Source organism: Lissotriton helveticus, chromosome 5_1, assembly GCF_964261635.1.
Source record: "Lissotriton helveticus chromosome 5_1, aLisHel1.1, whole genome shotgun sequence".
Taxonomy (NCBI): domain Eukaryota; kingdom Metazoa; phylum Chordata; class Amphibia; order Caudata; family Salamandridae; genus Lissotriton; species Lissotriton helveticus.
This window is the reverse complement of record NC_136065.1, coordinates 101,690,883-101,714,744: the sequence shown is the minus strand read 5'-3', so window position 1 is coordinate 101,714,744 and position 23,862 is coordinate 101,690,883. Positions and strand designations below refer to the sequence as shown.

Sequence of the window (23,862 nt, the reverse complement as noted above, 5' to 3'; positions counted from 1 at the left end):
CACGATCATGGCTCCACAGCTTCAGGGAGAGGGGGTGGAGGCGGGAATATATATATATATCCATCAATTGTGAGACATTCTTTACTGACATAATGCATTTGGAGCGATTTGTGTATTCAGCAACGTGAGCCTTTTTTCAGTAGTTTTTCATAGAGTATTTTTTCACTTTCTATTGCATTGGTAGTCACTATAACACATGGTCATTGCACTGCTTTATTTAAACGTCCCAACCATGCGACGCGGTTATGTGAGCAAGGCCACTCTGCTGGCCGAAACGCGTCATTTGTCTGGCACTCTGCACTTTATATATGGCTAAATAAATACGTTACTGCAGCCGGCAGTAGCAGAAACAATTCAAGGAGTCAGTCTCTCTTTTTGGTGACAGAACGCACCTGAGTGGTAACTGGAGATATCTATGGATGGAAAAGAATTACTCCATGGTATACTGTACATGTCACTACACTTCCGTCAAGTAAATTAGTGGATTCTCTAAAAGGAAGGTTGTGAAAAGCTACTATGCATATTGCACCTTATAATCCAGATTGTGGTAAAATGTAGTGTTTGCTATTGGTTAAATGCACCTTGCAGTTTAAAATGCTATTGGGGCAGAATGAACTGTTCTTATATTGATCAATTATGCACAATTTTTAGTGAAAGGTTTTAAACATAAGTGAGAATTTGGGCGGTAGATTGTATTGGGTCTGGTTAGGAAAAGGTTTTAATGTTTATATAGTCGAAATTGCATCATCTACAAGTGGTCGTGGTGGAATGATACAACCATGAATTGTTTTCATTTACTAAAATGGTCTGTTCTTATCTCTGCTTTTTCTTTTTATGAACTACAAATGTGTGTAATATTTCTTTAAGAATATATTTCTTGGAAGTAAAGTACTTCTGATTAATGTCACTACACTGTATTAGATAGTATAATGTGACAGCGCTACTAGAAGGTCTACTGTATTAGTGCGCTGCATTAGATGGTACAGAGTGAGAGAGCTACTCCAAGGTATACTCTACTAGTAAGTACACTGCATTAGATGGTACAGAGTGATAGGGCTATTAGAAGATGCACTATATTTGTTAGTGCACTGCATTCAATGGCACAGAGTGACAGTTACTAGAATTTATACTGTACTCGTGTCAGTACACTGTATTAGATGATACAAAGTAACAAAGCTACTCCGAGGTATACTGTACTAGTCAGCACCATGCATCAGATGGAGTAGTTTCTGTCCTGTAACTCCAGTTCTGTAGCAGGGGTATCTCTGTTATAGTCATAATCTAGTGAATAGTCCCGCCCATGTGCGTGGACCCCGGAGCAATCAAAAATAATCTCTTAAATTGTCCAAACATGCAGAACTGCACAGACACTTAAGAGAGAATTTAAAGACAGATAATGCAGCCTATATCCACAGGCTACACTGTCTAGTACTTCAACTAGAAATTCCACCAAAAACCACAAACAGCACAGCCTGTCTAGGTTTCTCCACAGAGAAAAACCTTGCCTGTACCAGCAAAACCCTCTCGAATGATAGAGTGGAAGAAATGGACAGACAAGCCCCATAGGCTGCCATTATGTGGCTCAGAACAGGATACTGTGCCTTTAAGAGAACTTTCCAGAAGCCTCACAGTATCCCAGAATGCACTGCAGGTCCCTTTTACTTTCAGTTCTTTTTGAAGGCGTAACACGCCAGACCTGTAGCATTCCTTACATGAAAATGTATCTCTCCACCGGGGAGGAGGGCGGGCGCTTATGACTATAACAGAGATACCCCTACTACAGAACTGGAGTTACAGGACAGAAACTACTCCTTCTGTATTAGGGGATCTCTGTGTATAGTCATGATCTAGTGAATAGAATGGCAAGCCCACCCCCACACCAAAGCGTCGGTGGAGAAAAAATGAAATAACACCACTACTGTGCAAACAGATTTCGCAGCGAAGCCTGCCCAACCTGAGCGTCTTTCCTAGCATCAGTGTCCAGACAGTAATGCTTAGCAAAGGTATGGACCGACTTCCAAGTGGCCGCCTTGCAGATTTCTTCAATTGGAACATTACGTAGCAAAACAGTCGTGGCAGCTTTGCCCCTGGTGGAATGAGCCTCAGGTTTACCCCCTAAGGTCTTTTGGTAACACAATTGTATATAGGACACAATCCACCTCGAGATGGACTGTTTAGAGGTAGCAAGACCGGTCCTGACTGATCCATAATTGATAAACAATTGGTCTGACCTACGAATATCCTTGGTTTTATCCAGATAAAATTTCAACATCCTCCTAACATCCAGGGAATGCAGGGACCTTTCCGCTGGAGATGAAGGATTCTGAAAAAACGTAGGTAAACTTATGGTCTGGTTAACATGGAAATCAGATATAACCCTTGGAAGAAATTTAGGGTGAGTACGCATAACAACCTTAGCAGCATGAAATACAGTATAAGGTTCTTGGCAACACAACGCCTGAATTTCACTTACCCTGCGGGCCGATGTAATGGCCACGAGGAACGCCGCCTTCCAGGACAGGTGCTGCAACGAAGCCTTATGAATAGGTTCAAAAGGCTCCTTCATCAATCTGGACAGCACCACGTTCGATTCCCATGAAGGCGAAGGAAGCCGGACAGGAGGGAACACTTTCTTCAAGCCTTCTAAAAAATCTTTGATCACAGGGATCTGAAAGAAGGAAGTCTGTGAAGGGCATTTCCTGTAGGCAGTCAGCGCAGCAAGATGAACCTTAATGGAATGGACATTAAGGCCAGACTGCGCCAGATGTAGAAGATACGGAAGGATGACATCTTCCTTACACGTCGTTGGGTCATAGTTCTTGGACTTGCACCAGATGCAAAACCTCTTCCACTTGTAAGCATAAGAAGTCCTAGTGGAAGGTCGCTTAGCCTCCTTCAGTATGTCCATACAATCTTCTGGTAGATTCAAATGGCCATATTGCACTATCTCAGGAGCCATGCCGCCAAACTCAAAGACGAGAGGTTGGGGTGCAACATCTGCCCCCCAACTTCGTGAGAAGGTCTGGCCTGCACGGCAGCCGTACGTGAGGAAGGAGAGACCGGTGAAGCAGGTCCGTGAACCACCACTGCCTGGGCCATTCCGGGGCAATCAGGATCATCCGCGCCCTGGACTGGGACAGCTTGATGAGTACCGCTGGAATCAGGGGAATGGGTGGAAAAGCGTACAGAAAGCTGTTCGACCAGTTGATCCATAACGCATTCCCCAGCGTCCCCTGCTGGTAGTACCTGGAGGCGAAGTCTCGGCATTTGCTGTTTTCAGCGGTGGCGAACAGATCTACGTCTGGAGTCCCCCACCTTGCGAAGACTTCTCCTAGTACTTCGTCGTTTATGACCCATTCGTGGTTTTCCTGAATCAGTCTGCTCAGTGCGTCTGCCTGAACATTCTGCACACCTGGTAGATGGGTAGCCATTATCGTCAGTCCTCTGGCTAGAAGCCAGTGCCAGATCGCCTGCGCCTCCTGCGACAGGGTGCGCGATCTCGAACCCCCCTGCTTGTTGAGGTAATACATCGTGGTCGTATTGTCCGTCTGTACAAGCAGGGAGTTGGTCTGGAAGGACAGATGAAAGGCCTTCAGTGCCAAGTGAACAGCTCTGAGCTCCAGGAAATTGATGCGATACGTGGACTCCGTCGGGGACCACGTTCCTTGTATATTTAAGTCTCCGGAATGAGCCCCCCAGCCGTGGAGAGATGCATCCGTCACGATAGTCTGTGTGGGAATGTCCTTGTGGAAGGGAACCCCTCCGAGGAGACTCTCCGCTGAACACCACCACTTCAGAGACTGAAGAGCATGCAGAGACAGTCGTATCTTGTCGTCCCAAGATCCTTTCCTCTGATCCCACTGATCCTCCAAGCACTACTGCAATGGTCTCATGTGCAGCCGTGCGTGTGGCGTGAGGAAGATACAAGAGGCCATGGACCACAGTAGAGAAGACACCGTCCTCACTGTTGTAGATGGAGCGGTCATAAGAGCCTGAGCCTTCCGAAGGAGTGATAATCGTCTCTCCTCCGAAGGAGACACGCTTGCTGACAGCGTATTGATGGAGGCTCCCAAGTACTGTATGCACTGGACCAGAGTCGGGACAGACTTGGACATGTTGATGTGCAACCCCAGCTTGTTCAAGAGAACGCACGTCTTCTGGAAGTCCGCTTGAGCTTCCGAGAAGGAGTAGGCCTTGATCAACCAATCGTCCAGGTACGGGTAGACAAATACCTTGTTTTTCCTCAGGTGTGCAGCCACCACCGCCATGCACTTCGAGAATGTTCTTGGGCACAGACTTCAGCCCGAATGGCAGTACTGTGTACTGATAATGATTGGCGCCGACTTGGATTCGCAGGAACTTCCTGTGTTTGTGTGCAATGGGCACATGGACGTACGCATCCTGTAGGTCTATAGCGCAGAGCCAGTCTCCCTGTTGCAGCTGAGGATAAATCTGATGCAACGACAGCATGCAAAATTTCTCTCTGCGAATCCACTTGTTTGCTTGTCGCAAATCCAGAATGGGCCTGAACTCGTTCTTGTCCTTCTTGTGAACCAGAAAGAACCGGGAGTACAGAACTCTTCCCCTTTGAGACAGAGGTACGTCTTCTATCGCCCTTTTCCTTAACAGGAGATCGGCCTCCGCCTGGAGCTCGTGCAGCTGAAACTGCGAGCTGACCGGAGGAATCGCTGGAGGCGGGCTGGTGAACCGAAGACTGTATCCATTGCAAACAATATTCAGCACCCATTTGCCCTGAGTAATTTTTCTCCACTCTGCCAGAAAAAATTGAACGCTTACCCCCACCGGAGCGGGTAACGGATGTAGGGGAAGTAACCGCTCAGGGCCGAGACCCAGCCGGGCCTTTGTTCGCCGCTGCGGACTACTGGCCGCCTCTACCTTTCTGGCGCTTCTGGAAGGGCCTTCAGAACTGCTGCTGCTGTTGTTGCTGCTGTCTTGAAGCCTGCCCACGCCCTCTGCCCTGCGCTCCAAACCGTCTCTGGAATGGGCGGTAGGTCTTCTTCTCCTTGGGCTTCCCCAACCCGACAGCCGTCAGGGTCTCGGCCTCTGCCTTCATGTGGGCCATCTCGTCATCCGCATGCTTGCCAAACAGGGTTTCCCCCGAGAAAGGCAGATTGGCCACCCGCTGCTGAGCCTCTGGCTTGAGCGACGTAAGGCGAAGCCAAGCGTGGCGTCGCTGGTTGACAACATGACAGTATCCATGTGCCGCCAGAAGAGACATCAGCCGCCGCGCTGATAAGTTGGTTAGACACCCGCATCCCCTCCTTCAGAATCTCTTGAAAGTCCTCTTTCTTCTCTCGAGGAAGGAGCTCGGCGAATTGCTGGAGGGACTCCCATAGGGCACGAACGTACCGCCCTAGTAAAGCCGTGGCACTAGCCGCCTTCATTGCAGTCGATGCCGTCCCACAGACCTTCCTGCCTGCCGAGTCTATCCAGCGGCTCGCCTTATCAGGAGGGACCGTGGAAGACGAGGTGGCGGCATGCTGCTTCCTAGCCGCCGTCACTATGACAGAGTCCGGTGTCGGATCCATCCGAAGGAAAGCCGGGTCAGAGTCCGGGGCCCGGTACTTCTTAAGGAGCCTTGAGGGAGCAGCCTTTGTCACCGCAGGAGTGAGAAACAATTCCTCTGCGGGCTCTACCAAACCTGGTACTAGCGGCAGCAATGGTCGAGACAGGTGCTTTTTATGGAGCGTCTCGAAGATCACGGACGCCGTGGGCGTAGGCACCGTCACCGTGATGCCCAACTTCGCTGCCCCCCTCAGCAGCACATCTTGGAACGTGACGATGTCGTCTACGGGCGACACCCTCATCCCAGTCGGTGAGTAGTCCCTGGTCCCAGAAGAATCCGTGCGTGACCGTGACCTGCGCCTCCTGTGGCGTCGTCTTGATCTCGTCAAAGACCTGTGACGACTCCGCGATCTACCTCTCCGACCGGAGCGAGAGCGCGATCTCCTCAGCTTCGGACGCTCCACAGGCCTCACAGGCGTAGGCTGCTTTGGCCTGACTGGGGTCCTCGGCCGAGGGGTCCCCTTAGGAGGTGTCGGAAATCGTGGCAGTGAAGCTGTCCTCGGAGGAACCGGAGGCGGTCCGCCTTGGGCAAGGGAGGTGGAGGCGGAGTAGACCTCGGCTTAGGGGGTGTATACACCTCAGAGTACACCGAGCCCGGTGACTGCTCCTTCCTAGGCTGAGGCGATGGGGAATCCCCTATCGGCACATGCCACCGACTAAAATGACTCCTGGCGCCAGAACTCCTTCTGCACCTCTTCGGCGTCGAAGAACGTCGACCCGACGGCGACCGTCGGCCCCTCGACGGCGAGCGCCTTCGCCTCGACGGCGACCTTCGCCTCGACGGCGACCTTTGCCTCGACGGCGACCGTCTCCTCGACGACGAACGCCTGTGAGACTTCGACGTCATCCTCGACGTCAAGGATCCCCTCGACGCCGACCTCCTCTTCTTCTTCGCCGACGGCGGTGTCGCCTCGACGGCGACCGCCGACGGCGGTGTCGCCTCGACGGCGACCGCCGACGCCGGACCACCTCTTCACGTCGATAACTCGCCGACGACGTCGACGATGAAATAGTTTCCGGTGATCTCGACGGCAGTCTATTCAGTTCCCTCGACGCCGAGCGTCGACGCCGCTTTGACCCAGAGCCCTGGGGAGACGGGGAACAGACTGCAGTCATCTCTCTCGACGCCGTCGTCGGTGCAATCGACACCGACGGAGAATGGGGACGTTTGCTGGTCTTCCTGCCCCTGGGGAGCCCCCCAGAGGACTCAGCATGGGCAGAGGAAGTCTGCCCAGACCCACGTTGTGCCTTCAGTCTTCTGTCTTCCAGGCCTTGGAGCCTGATCTTCATCCTATCTCTCAAGGTCCTGCTGGAGAAGCCCTGGCAAATGTCACACTCTTCTGGGACATGAGATGAGGGAAGGCAGATGATGCACACCTCGGGTGGGTCAGACCTGGCCTTTTTCTTCGAACACTCTGGGCATTTGTCAAATAAAGCAGGCATTTTGACAATAAAAGGCTGCCCAGAAACACACACAAGGAAGAAAGCAACAAGTACTTCAAATGAAATACACTTTAACACTTGAAAAGTGAAAAATCACTAAATAAACCCTTAGAAAGGGAGAGCTCAATGCTCCAGGGTCCTGCTAGCAGGAGCCGGAAAAAAGAACTGAAAGTAAAAGGGACCTGAAGTGCATTCTTGGATACTGTGAGGCTTCTGGAAAGTTCTCTTAAATGCACAGTATCCTGTTCTGAGCCACATAATGGCAGCCTATGGGGCTTGTCTGTCCATTTCTTCCTCTCTATCATTCCAGAGGGTTTTGCTGGTACAGGCAAGGTTTTTCTCTGTGGAGAAACCTGGACAGGCTGTGCGGTTTGTGGTTTTTGGTGGAATTTCTAGTTGAAGTACTGGACAGTGTAGCCTGTGGATATAGGCTGCATTATCTGTCTTTAAATTCTCTCTTAAGTGTCTGTGCAGTTCTGCATGTTTGGACAATTTAAGAGATTATTTTTGATTGCTCCGGGGTCCACGCACATGGGCGGGACTATTCACTAGATTAGGACTATACACAGAGATCCCCTACTACAGAAGGTACAGATTGGCAGAGCTACTAGAAGGTATACTGGATTAGTCAGTACACTGCATTTGAGGGCACAAAGTAACAGATCTACTGCAGGGCATGTACTGCATTGGTAGTGCATAGCATACACTGGCACTGCATTGGTACTGCAGGCCATGCACGGACAGTCATTTTATCATCATACTGGATGTACTGTGACCAGATGGCTTTTTTTTAGCATAATCTACTTTAAAATGCGTTATTACACCCTATTTGTTAATAATTTTTCTTAGTGAATGCACCCACCTCAACCTTGAGACTCTACTTTAAAAGATTACCAGTCTCCACTGGCTGTAGGAACATCTGCAAGCGACCCCTCCCCTAAAGTGTTGGCTACTAACTGCCAATGACCGAAGGCACTGCCAGTGCTCTCCATTGAATGTCACTCCAGCACTGGGGTGCGACTGGTGGTGAAAGTAGGTGGCAATAGCGGTGGCAAACTTTGGGCACGATATATATATATAGATAGATAGATACAAATAAATAACCTACTGGCGCTCGTCAGTAGGGAATTATAGTTAGGAGGCAGTTTCCATAGGAAGAGTGTTTTTCATATGCCAATACCTTTGGCATTGTTTGATGAATCCTAACGAAATGTTCAAAACTAATTTGCCACTCACATCAGCTGCTGTTGTGACAGTTTCCGGGGGATCCGTCAAGTGAAGCTGAGAAAAAGGGTAGTTCCCAAAACGTGTTTTCACCATGTTAATTTCCATAGGGACTGTAGACATGGCTACGCCCGAACTGCTGCACGGAATTACAAGAAGTTTGGCAGAAATGTAGCTATTGGTTTAGAAAGCAACCTTTTTGTAATTTGGCGTGACTCTGATCAGTAGTTACGGATTTATTTTAAAAAAAATTCAATTGTATATATAGGGACACAGAGGGACACATCTGACGTGGGTCTAAGCGAACCCAAGCGGCAGGAGGAGTGCTCTAATTGGCAGGGCGCAAGCTGCGGAAAAATGTTGCTGCCGCCATTTCATGAAGCAGAGCCGGTCCGGGGAAATGTTTTAAATGTTTGACAGCATAGAAGGGGTCAGGGTTGGAGTACATTGACCCCATGGATGTTTTGTAGGGGAATCTTGGACCTCCCTTATAAGTTTTGGAAAGCCTAGAATTGTTTTTTCCCCCACATGGGTGGAGTCGCGACCCATCGCGGTGTTCAGCGCAGACCCCATGTGAAGTCGCGATGGATGTGCAAACCCCACATGAACAAATAAAATCAAATAATTAGGATCCAATATAAATTTTAAAAATATATATACATTCAAAGTCTCTCTCATACATTAATGTATGCACTCACAGACTTGCATATCCACTAACGGAGCCAATCACAGACATATACAAAACAAACGTATTCCCTAAAGACGGATATCATACCCAATAGCTACACGGATCCTACACACCACTCTTCCTCTACTTCAGCGCGTGATATCCCAATGGGATGAATGTCGCGCTATACAAAGAAAATAAATAAATACATAAAAGAAATACATAAATAAACACCCACTCACAGACCCACTTAGAGAATCACACATCCACTCAAAGAACCACTGAGGGACTCCCTCACCCACTCAGACTCATACGCCCACTAAAAGACATACTCAATCACACACACAGACCCACTCAGACTCATGTATTCACTCACAGACCCATTCAGAGGTTCACACACTCACTCAGAGACCCACTCAGACTCATGCATGCATTGACACATCTACTCAGACTCATGCATTCACTCATAGACCCATCTACTCAGAGACTCATACACTTACTCACATACCCACTCAGACACTCATACTGTCGTGTAGTTCCATATATTCCTATAAAGAATCTGTGCGTTTGGATAACAAACTGTGGGTTTGGTGGCAGCCAGATTCCTTGCACCCCCACAGAGAATATTAGCCTCTTTGCATTAGCTAGCTCACAGTGCCACTAGAATCTCCTCTTATCGGAGAGAGAATAGTTTCTGGCAACCTTAGAACATGAGAACCCGGATCCCCCCAGGATCGTGGAAACAATGTACTACTTTTCGCTCAGTCACTCGTGCTCACTTATTCAGTCTCAGAGTGTTATGCAGAAGAAACAGCCAGGCGTGTTACAATAAGTATTTATTGCACAGTTCTTCTAGTGTATAATATATGTGCTGTAACAACCGTTAGACGGTAGCAGATATATATGATCAGCAGTACAGTGAATATAAAAGGATAGTACAGTTCTACCATTTTGAAATAGTCATTAACACATACGTGCATATAAAATCCATGATAAAAAGAAAGCGCATACTCCTACAATGCATGTCTAGATGTACCCAAGTGTACCTATTATGTGAGTAGGTATGAAGCCAAGAATCCCTCTAGGTTTAGCCTAACCCCATTACCTGAAGCAAGAGAGTGTGGGACCCAGTCTTGGTCTTGGGTTGGACAACCCGCAAGGGATGTTTAGACCACTGTCAGCTGAAGCGTCTGCATGCAGGAGCTTCAGCATCTATGGTTGGTGTGTCAGCCTGGAAGTATTTGGTCTTAAATTAGTATTTCGTCTTAAAACCAAAACTTTAAAAAAATCCAAATTTAAGACAAAATCCTAACATGAGACAAAATACTAACTTTACTACTACTAAATACCTTCTGTGAATACCAAAAGTAGTACGTTTAGTAAGTAAGTAATGTTTATTTTGTACATGATTAATTAAAATCTTTACAAAAATATAAAACACCAATAGAAACATTAAAAACAGTTTATAATTAAGCTTAAAAGGTACGAGATTTACTGGGATCAGTTCAAGGTTGGCCTCAGGTCCTAATAAAGTTCTTTAAAACACTATTAAGTCTTTTTCTTATTAAGTCAAAGAACTTCACAACCTGGCAATTCAGTTTGGTGTTACTGGTGGTAAAGCATAGTTTGACTGTCTGCCTGCCTGCAGGTCCGAACAGCATGCGATTTAAAGGATGATAGCAAAAGGTTATACCTCAAATCCCTTAGTCTGGGGCATATACAAATCACATGAACAATGTCCTCCTTACCGGACTTACACAGGCGACACTGTTGCGAAGCATGTGTTCTCTCCTAGGGGGGGCAGGTGTGGCAGTATCGGGATTACACCGAGGAGTAATTTTAGAAACTTTTCTTTAACTTTTATTTTCATCCCAGTATTGAGGTATGCTTGTGGCTGTGTTTTACCTTAATCACCCAGGGTTGTCCATCCATGCGCTCTGTTTGCTAAGTCCTTCTTGTCTTCAATCGCTGAGATAATACGTGCTGATTTTTTAGCTAATTTTTTGAAGGACTGGAGATCTATAGACGTTTCCCAGATGTCAGACAAACCTAGATCTTCAATTGATTCAAATAAGTAGTCTCTAGGCAACGAAATACGATGCCGGAGTAACTCTTCCCATACGTTGGCATTTAGGGAGTCGGCCTCTGCATTGCGGATCTTGTGCCAGCTGGCTACATACGCCCTCCGCCTTTCTAATGTTTAAGGATGCCAAATTCTAAACGAATCTGAGCAGGAGAGACATATTTAGGAAGATTAAAAATAGCCCTATAGGAGTTGGCTATGACTGTGTCCAGCAGTGCGGCATCCTTCCCATGAAGAGATTCACTCCCGTATGTGAGCGTTGGTTGTAGTTTCGCACGCAGGACTTCAAGAAAGGGTTTGAGTGTGAGATCGGGGAGTTTGGCCTTTAATGATTTTAATGCCAGATAAGTCATTGTGGCCTTCCCTCGGATGGAATGAAGTTGAGCCCTAGACGTATTATTTGTCCAGGAGAACACCCAGATACTTGTATGTGGCTACCCGGTCAAGTTTTTCTCCATTCAAGTGCCAGCAAGGATTCCTTTTTTTCCTGTAATTCACCGTCATGACCTTTGATTTGTTAAGATTTATTCGGAGGGAATTCTTTGCTGAGAAGGCGTAGGCTGCGTTCAAGAGGTGCTGAAGGCCTGCTGACGAGCGGCTTATCAGCACCAGATCGTCCGCGTATAACAAATTTGAAAGGGTGATTTTCCCTAACTTGGGTGCATGGTTGCGGCATTTATCGAGTTCTGCAGGTAAATCCGCTAAAAAGAGATTGAATAAGATGGGTGCTAGTAGGCACCCCTGCTTTAGTGCTTTTGTCGTCCTAATCGGCTTCGAAAGGTGTGTACCTGCCCCAAGTTTAATTTTAATCCAGGTATTGGAGTGGAGCAGTATTAGGACGTCTATGAGGCGTTTCGGAATACCCCAATTGTATAGTTTCTGCCAAAGTTTGTTGCTGTCGACATGGTCGAAGGCAGCAGTATAGTCGATGAACATGAGGAATAAAGGTGACTTGGTTGCTTTTGCTGCACCAATCAGGAGGGACAGTGCCATAATGTTAGTTGTGGTCCCTTGGCCTTTACAGAAATCCATTTGGTTGAGTGGGATGATGGCGTTTTCAGAGGCCCATGACGATAATTCCTCCAAGATGAGTCCTGCGAAGTATTTTGCTTCTACGTCTAGCAGGGCAATAAGACGATAACTGTTTGGATGACTCTTGCTCCCATGTTTGTAGATCGGGCTGATGACGGACCCGTGCCACGAATCAGGAAGAAACAGAGTGAGTCTTGTGTTGTTGAATACTAGTGCCAAAGATGCACTCCAGAAATCTACATCTGATTTATACAGCACAGGTGGTATTCCATTCGGCCCTGGCGCTCCGTTGGGTCTCCCCTTCGTTATTTGCCGTCTGATCTCTGCTGGGGTAATTTTCATTGGCCCTGGCTCGACGTCCTTTGCGGGTGTTCCTTCCGTTTTTGGATTATCAGGTTTCGGTGGACTCATACCCTCACACTCCCACATTTCCTGCGTGTTTACGCCTGTGTGATTATCGAATTTCTCCTCTTTTTCAGGCCTTGTGGTTTTTATGCGAGGAGACTTTATTGCAGTGTCTCCAGTGATGTCATCATTATTGAAGTGCGACAATAAGTATTTTGTCCATACTTCCTCTGATATATGTGAATTTTGCCCTAAATGGTCAGGGTTCTGTATTCTTTTTACCATTTGCCAGCACCTAGAGCGGTTTTTCTGCTTCCCTTCATAGAGAAGTTTTACCCAAAGATCTTAATTTCTTTTCCTTTGGCTTTCCCATTTCATCCGTTTGAGCTGTTTTTTCGCTTCCCGCAGAACTGCTTGCAGGCTGTGGTTTGCCTGGTCCTTTCGCATACGTCTCAGGGTTTGATTTATTAATCGTTTTTGTGTTTTCATGTCCGGGCATGAATGTCTCCAAGTTGGGGTCCCCTTCACTTGGCGAAAGTAGTTATACACAGTACATCTCATTTTTTCCCTAAAGGCATTGATGACATTTTGCCAGACGTCCGACAGCTCAGTTGAAGAGCAGAAGGCTTGGGAGAAAAGGATTTTTGCAGTGACGCTGATAGAGTCAATGTTGTCGGGGTTGCAACGTAACCGCCTTAAATTTGAGCTGACTTCTGTGTCTGGGCCAATAAGGGGTTTAATTTCCAGTTTCGAGTTGGATCTTATTTCGGCCACTAGAGGCAGATGATCACTGAAGCCGCTCGAATCTATTTTGAATGATGTTACCCAACAGAACATATTCAGAGACATGAATATGTAATCAAGGTGCGAAGTTTGTGTATTGGAGTGGAAGGAGGCTGCTGGGGGGGGTCGTCTTCGGCGTAGCAACCATTTAGGGCCCTTAAATTGAGTTGTTCCAGATAATGTAGTAAGTTTTTCGAATGCTTCGAGTTATTATTTTTTGTTGAGCCTTGTTGTGGCACGCCCCATGCTGTATTCAGTTCTTGGATGAGGTCGCTGTCTTGATCTTTGCTGAAGAGGAGCATGTTTAAGTCACCAGCCAGGATGAATAAGTCAGACACCCTAGCTTCCCTTATTTTTTCTAGAACTTTCGCCAGCTCTTCCACCGATTTTTGTTTCCGTTTAGGGTGAAAATATGTATTAATTATAATTGCTTCCTGAAGCTGCTTTTTTAACCGGAGTGATAGCTTTACCACCTGGATGGCACTTGGAGGAGGTATATGAAAATCCATTGCCTCGATTTCGCCTATTGTCGATATAGAGGCGAGGAACATCAGCCCTCCTGATCTACGTCCAAAGATTGAGTTTTTGTTTGCCGGAATGCAGCAAGACGTGAACCCCTGGAGTTCGAATACTTTGTCTTCCCAAGTTTCTTGTAGTAATAGAAGGTCAAATGTGGTTAGATATTGTAGAAATTCAGGGTCATTCCTTTTGTTAGCTAGACCATTGATGTTCCAGGAACAAATTCTTATATCCCTGCACCTCACTGAGGGGTTGGAGAGCACTTGCCCTTTTTGTCAGTTGGCGGCAGTCGTAACGATTAAGCGCTGAATTGACTTCCAATTATGGTCAGATGTTAACAGGAGAGGACTACTTTGATTTTGATTTTGTCCAGAACGAGGACTTTTCATATTTCGGGTGAACATCCCATGTGAGCTGCTCCTGGCTCCCTTTAATATTGAGTTGGAGTTTTTTTGAGGCTGGAGTCGGGTTGCGGTTAAAAGAGGAGTCGGATAGCGAGGTTGCTTTTCGAGCTTCAAGGCAATCCCCCATTGCTGGAACATTGCTTCTTCTTTCATTATTTTCTGCGCTATCTCTGGTGAGTTCCAAGTTGTTTTTGATATGTCTGGGCGGTGAAGCTCGGTGTTGGATTGAAACTCTACGATCAAGAGGTCAGTAGAGCTGATGTTTGCAAGATTTGTTAATGAATGCAGAAGTCTTAATATGTTTCCCCTGTTCAGTATATCATCCCTGCCTCTGGATGTATATTCGGGAATGAAAAAGATGGATGTTGAAGTACTCAATTGCTGCATTCTTGTTGAGTCAATTGGTGGACTCTTCTTGTCCTGTTGGAATTGTGCAGGCAAGTGACTTGGGGATGCTGTATCTGGGACGTGCTATTTGATTTCAATTTAGGCAGTTGAGATGTCTCTATGGCAATGACCGTGAGGGTGTCGTCACTTCCTGTTGTTAAGGCTTCCTCAGCTGGTTTGGTTTTAATATTAGCAGAGTTTTGGCCTAGCTATGTTGTTTTAAATTGTAAAAGTTTCTGTTTATATTTTTTTGGTGTCAGTTTCTTTGTAGAGTTATGCATCGATTTTGCACTCTGTGGTGAGGACACTGATGGAGTGCTGCATGGGGCCTTGTGCAGGAGAGATAGTTGATCATTGGTTGTCAAACTCCGGACAAGAGTAGCTGATGAAGGAAAGGAGATCGGTTGTTCTTCTATATTATGACTTGCGCCTATTAGCATCCGATTCCCTCCTTTCCTTTTGTTCTTTCTACGGGACTTTGCATTGGATTGAGAGGAGGATTCAGCTGTGGTCGCAGTGGTAGTCGTTGGCTCTACTTCCAGTAGTCCGGGGGATAGTACTTGAGCTGAGGGTAAAATAATAGCTGGGCTTTGATCGCCCGTGTGCTTGGTCGCTGGCCCTGTTGGTATCGCTGGAGGATCTGGGAATGGGTCAGAGATTTGTGGCTTCAAGGATTGAAGGGCTGTTGATTTTAAGTCGCTTTTCAGGTCCCCTAACCTCTATGGTAGAGATGATAGTTTGTCTAGAAGAGGATCACAAGGTAGAAATTGTGACGGGGATGGTTGAGCTGCAAAGACGGCGTCTTGGCCCCTCCTTATAAGACCCTTTAATGCCGAGATTTTCCAAATCGATCCCTGAAATAGAGTCGGCCATTGACTGCAAAACAGAAAGCTGTAAGTCCATTTTATGTGACTGGAAGTCCAGAGCAGTAGCCGAGTATTGCAGGGTATTTAAGATTGTTGTCCATGGTGTTTTGGGGGCTAGTTCACCTAAGTTGGTGCTCCCTTCTAATCTTGGAGGTTTCCCTTCAGGGTTCCCTTCAGGTGGTTTAAGGTTATAAGTGGCAACTAGTTGCTCCCACTCCTGTGCTGCTATGGAGGACAGGTCGTCGTTTATGGAATTGTTTATAGGTTGCGAATCGTTGAACGGCAGTAAGGTGCGGCGTTGAGATGCCGTTAGCGCTGCTGGCCAAGTGTTTGGAGTGGTTTGTTCACTAATGCTGCTCAGGTTCGGTTGAGGTGCTTTAGTTGGAGTCAGAGGTGATCCTGGCAGTTGGGATGATGGAATCCCGCTTCCTTGCCCATTGAGGTCCGTTGGAGGTACCGTACATAGGTCTCGGATTTCCTTCACTGAAATTGGGGAACTGCTGACTGGTTGGAGATCGGGCAGATCTTCTCTTGCCTCCTCTCTATGAATCATGGCCTTAGTTACCATTGATGAGTCTTGGCTATCAAAGAGTAATGGACTGAGCTTTCTGGATTGGGTCTCACTCTGATTGACTGAGTGTCGATCGATTACTAGCTCGGGGGGTGCGGCTTTATTTGGTGGGCTCCAGTCTCTCGTGGGAATTTTTCTATAAGACCCCATTTCCAAGGAATTGAGGATGATAGGATTGTTGCCAGCCGGGAACGTGTTTGCTGCTGTTTTTCTTAGATCAGACGATGTTGATATTGGTATAGCAGCGGCGGCCCCGTTGCTGGATGGAAAGAAGACATTGGCTAGTTGGAGTGGACCTACTTGGCTCTTAGTCTTGTGGCTACAGTCTGGTTCGCCTTGTAGAAGTGGAGTTTGAAGGCCTCTAATGTTCCCTGTCTTGGAGTAAATACCTGTCCCTGGGTCTTTAAGGAAGAAAAACTTTGTGTAAATCTTCGGTTGATAAGAGCATATCCTTTTCTTTGCTGGCAGTCCATCGATGGTTACAAGATTGTCCGGGGCTATTGGTGGGGACCTTAATACTGGAGATGATAAAATTTGTACGGACCTTTGTGAATGCTGAGGGACAATAGTTGGACAAAGCGGTGCCGGGGGGATGTTTGCCTGATCGTTTTTATTTGTCGGATCAGTTGGATTTGGGATATGATTTGAAGACAGCGTTTCCATAACTGTAAAGATTGGGTCCTCTTTGATATTTTTATTGTATGCGTTTGGATTAATATCCTGAAAGTTGTTTAGGTTAGGTGGAGATGTTGGCTCAAGATTTCTCCCAGTTTCCTTTTCCGTGCTTTAGGCTTGGCGTTTGATTTAGGCTCTAGTTGTTGCCTAACTCTGCCTGATCTCATTGCTCTGCTTGTTTGTCGCCTCCCTGTTTTTTCCTTATCTGTTTTTTCCTTTTTGTGACCCTAGCAAAAGTTATGATTGTGCGCCAGTGGTGTAGTTGCGTCCTCTATTGGAACCCTGAGGGGGTCTGTTACAGGAGATATTGGTTTTCTCCTTCTCCTTCTGGAATCCAATTGACACAGTTAGAGATGGATCCCTGGAATGATTACAGTTGTAACTGGTTGTCGCTAGAAGCTAGCTGTAACTGGTGGCTAGTGAATTGCGAAGGCTGATAGCTAGCTTGCTATCTTCTAGATGCAGGCTGTCTGATCAAAGTGAGGCATACTGGCACACTGAAGGGGCGCAGGGAGGGTGCTACGGTTGCGAGCGGTGCTCATGGGGAGGACCACGGGTCAGCACGACCTAGTCGAGCTGCCTTCCGGCCCACCCCCCAGGCTCTTACTCAGCGGCCGACTCTATCGGCAGCCGCGCTCACGTATGCACAGTGTCAAATGATCCCCTTGTGACGCCTTGTGATGCGGTGTGCCGCCCTCCTGCTCCTGCCCCTCTGCTGCTCCTCTCCTGAGGCGAACACAGCCTGGTATGTGGACGGGTAAGGTTGGGGGCGAAGTGCGCATGTTTCTAACCCCCGCTCCCCAGGGGCAAGGTTGGTGAGCCCGGTCGAATGAGTGCAGGGGGTGGGGGGGTCGCGGGGAGAACGGGTTCCCCTCACCCGTTGACGAGCAGGACACCGGGCGAGGGACAGAGGTCGAAATCCACCGCCAGTCCACTGCAGTCCACTGCAGATCGACTGCGAGGGGGGAAGGCGAGAGGCCGGGGGCTCGCTGGCTCGCTGACTCGCGGTCTCCCGCTTAACTCGGGACAGCGGAATCGGCACTGCGATCTCTCACCGCACCTCGCTCTGCACAACACAACGCCGCTCTGCGATCTGCTCTCTGCACTGCGTAGTCAGGGGATGATAGTACATTTAGGATTTTGTCTCAGATTAGTTCTGTGAATCGGCCCCAAATATTTTTTTTTTGCTTGTACGATTTTGAGTTGAACTGATTATTAGTTGGTCTTGGGCTGCGTGTATAGTTAGATGTTTTGCTCTATTGACATGTGTGAGCAGTATACCAGGCATATAACTATAAAAAACGATGTCATTTTCATCAAATATCCATAATAAACCCAAATGTATTTACCTTTATAAATCTTGACCACCTCTGGGCACTGAGGCTTCACATCATTACACCTGAAACACACATAACTCATGTTGGTCTAACAAAACAAACACTGTTTACAGGATAACATAAGGAACCCCACTTACACCCAGTTATAAGAAATATAGTTTTGTAATCACAGGCGGTCCTGTGGACCAGAGCACAGTGTGTGTTACTATTACACACAACGATTATAGCGCCAGTGATACATGGGAACCCAGTTACAACATGCTTGGCAGTGAATGGGTTAGGATAACAGGTGAAAACCCCACTAAAAGTGCAAGACACCAGGGCCACGCTGCTTACAAAGGTGAAGGGCCATAGATTAGTAGCCAATACAGGTTGTCAATGGGTAAAAAGACCATTTGATAACTCTCGATTTAAACTGGTCCAAGTTCATGATTGCCACTTGACCCGCCTGAATCCACTCAAAATAAACAAGGTGTACAGGGAGTTCTAGACAATACCCAAGATGCCATGAAACAGCTGGCTTTAGGAGTATGAGGTGCACTGTCCTTCAGAACAAACCTACTAGTCTGAGTTGGAGAGAAGGTTGCCTCGGTGCACTGGAAGGCTTTGGGAGACTATGTCCAGTGCATGCGGCAGACGAAAGAAAAGGAAAGATGAAAAGAAAGTTCACTCCACTGGGGAATATACTAGCAGTACTTTTAAATGTCTTTAATTGTGGGTCTTGTCATTAATCTCCAGTTTCCGGCACCTGGGTATCTCTAAATCCTTGCACCTTTTTCAAAGTCATGCACCTTGGAATGCCTCAAGTCCTACATCTTGGAACCTCTGTGGTACTGGACCTTGGAATCTCTGTAGTCCTGCACCTGGGAATCCCCCAAGTCCTGATGCTTGGAATCTGTGTTTTCCTGCACTTTTGAGTCTCTGAATGCCTGCTCTGAATGTCAGGGCGCTGACCTGAAGTTAATCGTATGGTCTGGTACATGTCACTGTACACAGAATATCTGAAGTTCTGTACCTGGAATCCATGAGGTGGAGCTTACTGAAATATCTGCATTTTTCGGTTCTGATTTCTCTGCAGAGTAATAATTATTTTTTCTGATGATCTCATTACAAGTTTTGTACTTTGGCCTCGATCCATCTGACTTCCTCGATGCTTTGTCTAATACCTCAAGCCAGTAATTCCTTGACTTTTTCGCTTTCTTGTTTGCAAGCATTCTCACATGAAGCAACAAACTGCTCCCATGCACTGTCCTATGACGTAATACGGGGTAGGTGACCCCTCTGCTGTAACCCGCAACTACTTATAGATGACTCTCAAACGACAAACAGCTATCCACCTTACTATAGCGCCACACAAGAGGGAGTATCTTATTCTCTCCTTCTCTATCTCGCTCTCTCAATCTTACTCTTGATATCGCTTTACATCTTTCATTATCTTGCTTGCTGTATCTTCTCCCTCTCTCTCTATCACCCTGTCTCCCTTTTTCCTTCCCTCCCTCACTCTCATCTTTAGCCTGGTCTCTTTCTCTTGTCCCCTCCATTTCACCCTCCCTATTACCTGCTCCCTTTACTTCTGCCTCACCCTTTCCTTCTCTCTCTTTCTCACTCACTATCTCTCCCCAAATTCTCTTCCCTTTCTATTTGGCCATGTACTTTACCTATACCTCTCTCCACTTTTCTCACTCACCCATAACCCCCTGCTCTATCTCCCCCGGTTTGTCTGTACTCCACACATCCACCCTCTTATTCTTCCAATCGGTTCTCCCTCCCTCTTGTTTTCTTTCTGTCCCTTTATGTGCATTTCTGTTTCTCTCCACTCTCACTTTCTGTATTTCTCTCCATCACAGTTTCTCTGTCCCCTTTCTGTCTTTATTCTGGTACTTCCATCACCCTCTCCCTCACTCTCCTTCTCCGTCTGCCTCTCTCCTTTCGTAGTATTAGGCTTGTTTATGATGACGACAGTAGGTTATCTTTATTTTCACATGTTTGGTCAACATTTGGCTAAGAATCGACCACCAGCCTCAATACTTTATAATCTTTTTTAATAATCAGGGTAAAGTGAGTTCTCGAAAATACATTCCCAAAACAAGCGCAATTACTGTGTCGTCTGTCGCCATCTTGGATTATTTTGTTAGTGATCCAGATGTCGCGTATCTGCGAAGGCTTTGAGGAGATGGCATTGTTAGCTGCACAACAGAAGACATCCCTGAGAAGTATCATGTCTCACTACACTCTAATAATATTAACTAAGTCAGAAACAATTTGCCTAGTAGCTTTTGAGTGTTGTGAGGTTGTTGCTTGCCAGACTAGTCCATGCCTAGCTGGGCTCTCTCTCATTTGTTTAAATTTTATTTTGGTTCCTTTGTTTTATTTAGTTTTTTTACCGATTGTTCACATATTATTCTTTCTGTAAAACAAAGGGATTGAGGGGTCTATCCCGGTCACCCTTGGGCTCAAGACCGTCTAAAAACGGGGTCATTTATACACTGTAGTGGGAAGGGCGCTGACCTGGAGTTAATCGTGTGCTCTGGTACAAGTCACCGTACTCTGTCTGCAGTGTTATTACTTTCCGATCTATGGGCCCGATGAATACAAGTTACTTACCTGTAACTTGGGTTCCCCAGTATTGGTAACTTTCATAGATTCCCATGCTTTGTATCATTCCCCGTCGTCGGAATGGGAGCCTCGGTAGTATAAAAACCATAGAAACAAAAGAGAAACCTAGGCCTAGGCCTCATCTCATTTTGTATCCTATCACCCTCTTTTTGTAAAAAGAGACCAAACTTTTGCCAGGACCAATCAGAGCAGCCTCACCCTCTAGAACCTTCCTGAGAGAGCTCAGAGCCTCAGATTTTCGTAGCCGTTGTGCAAACCGCCACTAACTCTGTAAAAAGACTGAGCTTTCCCAGGGGAGGCGGGTGGGCGCATGGGAATCTATGAAAGTTACCAATACTGGGGAACCAAAGTTACAGGTAAGTAACTTGTATTCTTGCCCCAGTATTGGAACTTTCATAGATTCCCATGCTTTGTATCGGAGTAGCTAGCAGTAAATTACCAAGAACACATTTTGTAAATACATGGCATTACATAACCATATAAGCAATACATAAAGCATAGCAAAAAACAAACAGAATGTGCTCACCAGGATGGAGGGATCGTAGGGAAAGCTCACCTCTCAATGAAAAAGATTCCGCAGGACTGCTTGACCAACAGCTGCGTCGTCTCGTCCTGCAGACTCCAGGCAGTAGTGTTTCGTGAAGGTATGAGTACTGCTCCACGTTGCTGCCCTGCATATGTCCTTAATGGCCACTCCCGAAAAGAAAACCACTGATGATGCCACCGACCTCGTGGAATGTGCACGGACTCTTCCGTCCAGTGGCTTGCCTGCTTCCTGATGACAGAATTGAATCGCACTGGAGATCCAGCGGGAAATGCCACTCTTTGCCAAAGGCAACCCCTTTCGTGGTGCACTGTAGGACACAAACAACTGAGTTGTCTTCCGAAAGGGACGTGTGCGCTCCAAGTAAAACTTTAAGCATCTCTGAACGTCCAAAGAATGTAGTGTGCGTTCCGCAGGAGTAGAAGGGTGCGGAAAGAAAGATTTCAGAATCAAGGGTTCATTCAAGTGGAACTCCGATGGCACCTTCGGTATAAATTTTGGATTGGTCCGAAGAATAAGAACCTCCCTTTCAAATTGTAGGAACGGATGCACTATGGAGAGTGCTTGCAGCTCACTCACTCGTCTCGCTGATGTTAGAGCCACCAGAAGGGCCAGTTTCCAAGACAAGCACTTTAAGTCTGCTTTGTGCACAGGCTCAAACTGAGCCTTCATGAGTTGCGCCAAGACAAGGTTGAGCTGCCACACTGGTGGAGGAGGTCGTACTGGTGGATACATCCGGAATAATCCCTTCAAGAATTGTTTCACAACCCTAGAGGACCATAAGGAAGGACCTGAGGAACTGCGGCGATACCTCGATATGGCCGCCAGATGTACCTTTACAGATGTTATGTTATGTTATTTATACTTTTGTATAGCGCAACGGTTACTCAAAAAGAGTGTCCCGGCGCTTTAGGTAAGGAGAGCTGCTTCACCATAACATAACACAGTAAAAGGGGAAAATAGAGGAACAGACGTAGTAAAAGAAAGGGGCTACTGAGGGCCTACTGGGTGAACAACCAGGTTTTAAGACCTCTCCTAAAATCAAGGAGACTAGAGGCCCCCCGGAGTGGGAGCGGAAGTGAATTCCACATCTGCGGAGCCAACAAGCCGAAAGAACGGCCACCCAGGCGCGCTCTCTTCACACGAGGGACGACCGCCAAGAATAAAGATTCAGACCTCAGAGACCGCGCCGGTTGGTAAAAGACAAGTCTCTTTTGGAGGTACTTTGCTCCCACCGCGTGGAGAGCCTTATAGGCCAAAGTCATAGCCTTAAAGGCGATCCGTTTGCGGACGGGTAACCAGTGCAGCGTCAGCAAAAGACCCGAAGCGCTAGCACGTCTGTTAAGACCAAAGATGGCCCTGGCCGCCGCATTCTGCGCAACTTGAAGCCGTTGCAACAGGTACTCTGGTAGGCCCAGGTAAAGAATGTTGGCATAATCTAACCTGGAGCCTATCAGCGCCTGCACGGTCAGCTTCCTATGTTCCTCCGACAACAGAGGCAAAAACCTCCGCAGCATCTTTAATAGACCGAAACAGGTACCCGTCACCCCAAGGATCTGGGCTTTCATCGTCAGCCCCTTGTCCATCTTGACCCCCAAGTTTTCAGCCATAGGGGCGGAACAAGACGGAGGGAACATATCAGTGGGCCACCAGGCCTGCCAGCTGGGCTCCGTGTCGCATCCAAAGAAGAGTACCTCGGACTTATCGGAATAGCACTTGAGGCTGTTCAGTTGGAACCATTTAAAAACAGCCCCAAGGCAATCCCGGATACTCTCCCCGTCAAAGTCTGCCCCTCTCTTACAAGAAAAGAGGAGCTGGGTGTCGTCGGCGTAAGATACGATCCAGGCACCAAACGACTCCGCCACCGCCGCCAAGGGGGTCATGAAGATGTTAAAGAGGGTCGGGCTCAATATAGAACCCTGAGGGACCCCAACTCCCAAAGGCGGCATCACGGCGGTGTCAGGGGATGTCCAGACCGTTTGCCGGCGGCCAGCTAGAAAGGAGGAAAACCAGCTGAGCACCGTCCCACGAAGGCCAATCTCATAGAGTCTTGCGAGAAGGCCAGCATGGGGGACGGTGTCAAAAGCCGCCGACAAGTCCAACAACACCAGCATGACTTTGCCCCCGGTATCCAACACCCCTTTGATGGTCTCAGAGACCTCAAGGAGCGCGGTCTCGGTGCTAAGATTTGAACGGAAGCCGGACTGGGTGTCATGCAGGATCTCGTGGGTCTCCAAAAAGTTGGAGAGCACCGACTGAACGTGCTTCTCCAAAATTTTTACGAGAGCCGGCAGCAAAGAAATCGGCCTATAATTGGCTGGGACCTTCGGGTCGAGGCCCGGTTTTTTAAGCAGCGGGATGACCATTGCCTGCTTCCAAGCTGGCGGAACCACTCCCTGACTCAACGAAAGATTCAGAAGAGGGTTCGCCAGTGGATTGATCACTTCTGCGATCTTACCCAAGAGCTTAGCGGGGCAAGGGTCCAGAGGCGACCCCGATTTCAAATTGCCCATAAGCACTAAGGAAGCAGGGGCTGACAAAGATGGAAACACAGCCAACGTGGCACCATGCGAGGCCGGAGGGCACATGTCAACCTCAGCAGAAACTCCGGATGGAAAAGAGTCCTGTATGAGTTTTATCTTGCCTGTGAAGAAACAGGCCAGGTCCGCCGCCCAGGATTCTGAGGGCCCCTCTTCCGATGTAATGGTCCGAGGAGAGATAAATTCTCTCACTATGGTAAAGATCTCTTTGCAGGAGTTGGAGGCCGCTTCAATCCTCCC

General features: G+C 47.5%; 1 protein-coding gene across 2 annotated transcripts in view; it reads right to left on the bottom strand.

Annotated features, from left to right (window-relative positions):
* Positions 1-23,862, bottom strand: part of LOC144754225 (E3 ubiquitin-protein ligase TRIM39-like) — a 574,742-nt gene that overhangs the window by 489,365 nt on the left and 61,515 nt on the right. The window contains exon 5 of one of the 2 annotated variants that reach the window (XM_078641814.1): positions 17,935-17,984. The exons of the other annotated variant lie outside the window; for it this stretch is intronic. Coding sequence (XP_078497940.1) covers positions 17,935-17,984 — 50 coding nt within the window. The remainder of the gene's footprint in view (positions 1-17,934; positions 17,985-23,862) is intronic. 2 annotated transcript variants of the gene reach the window in all.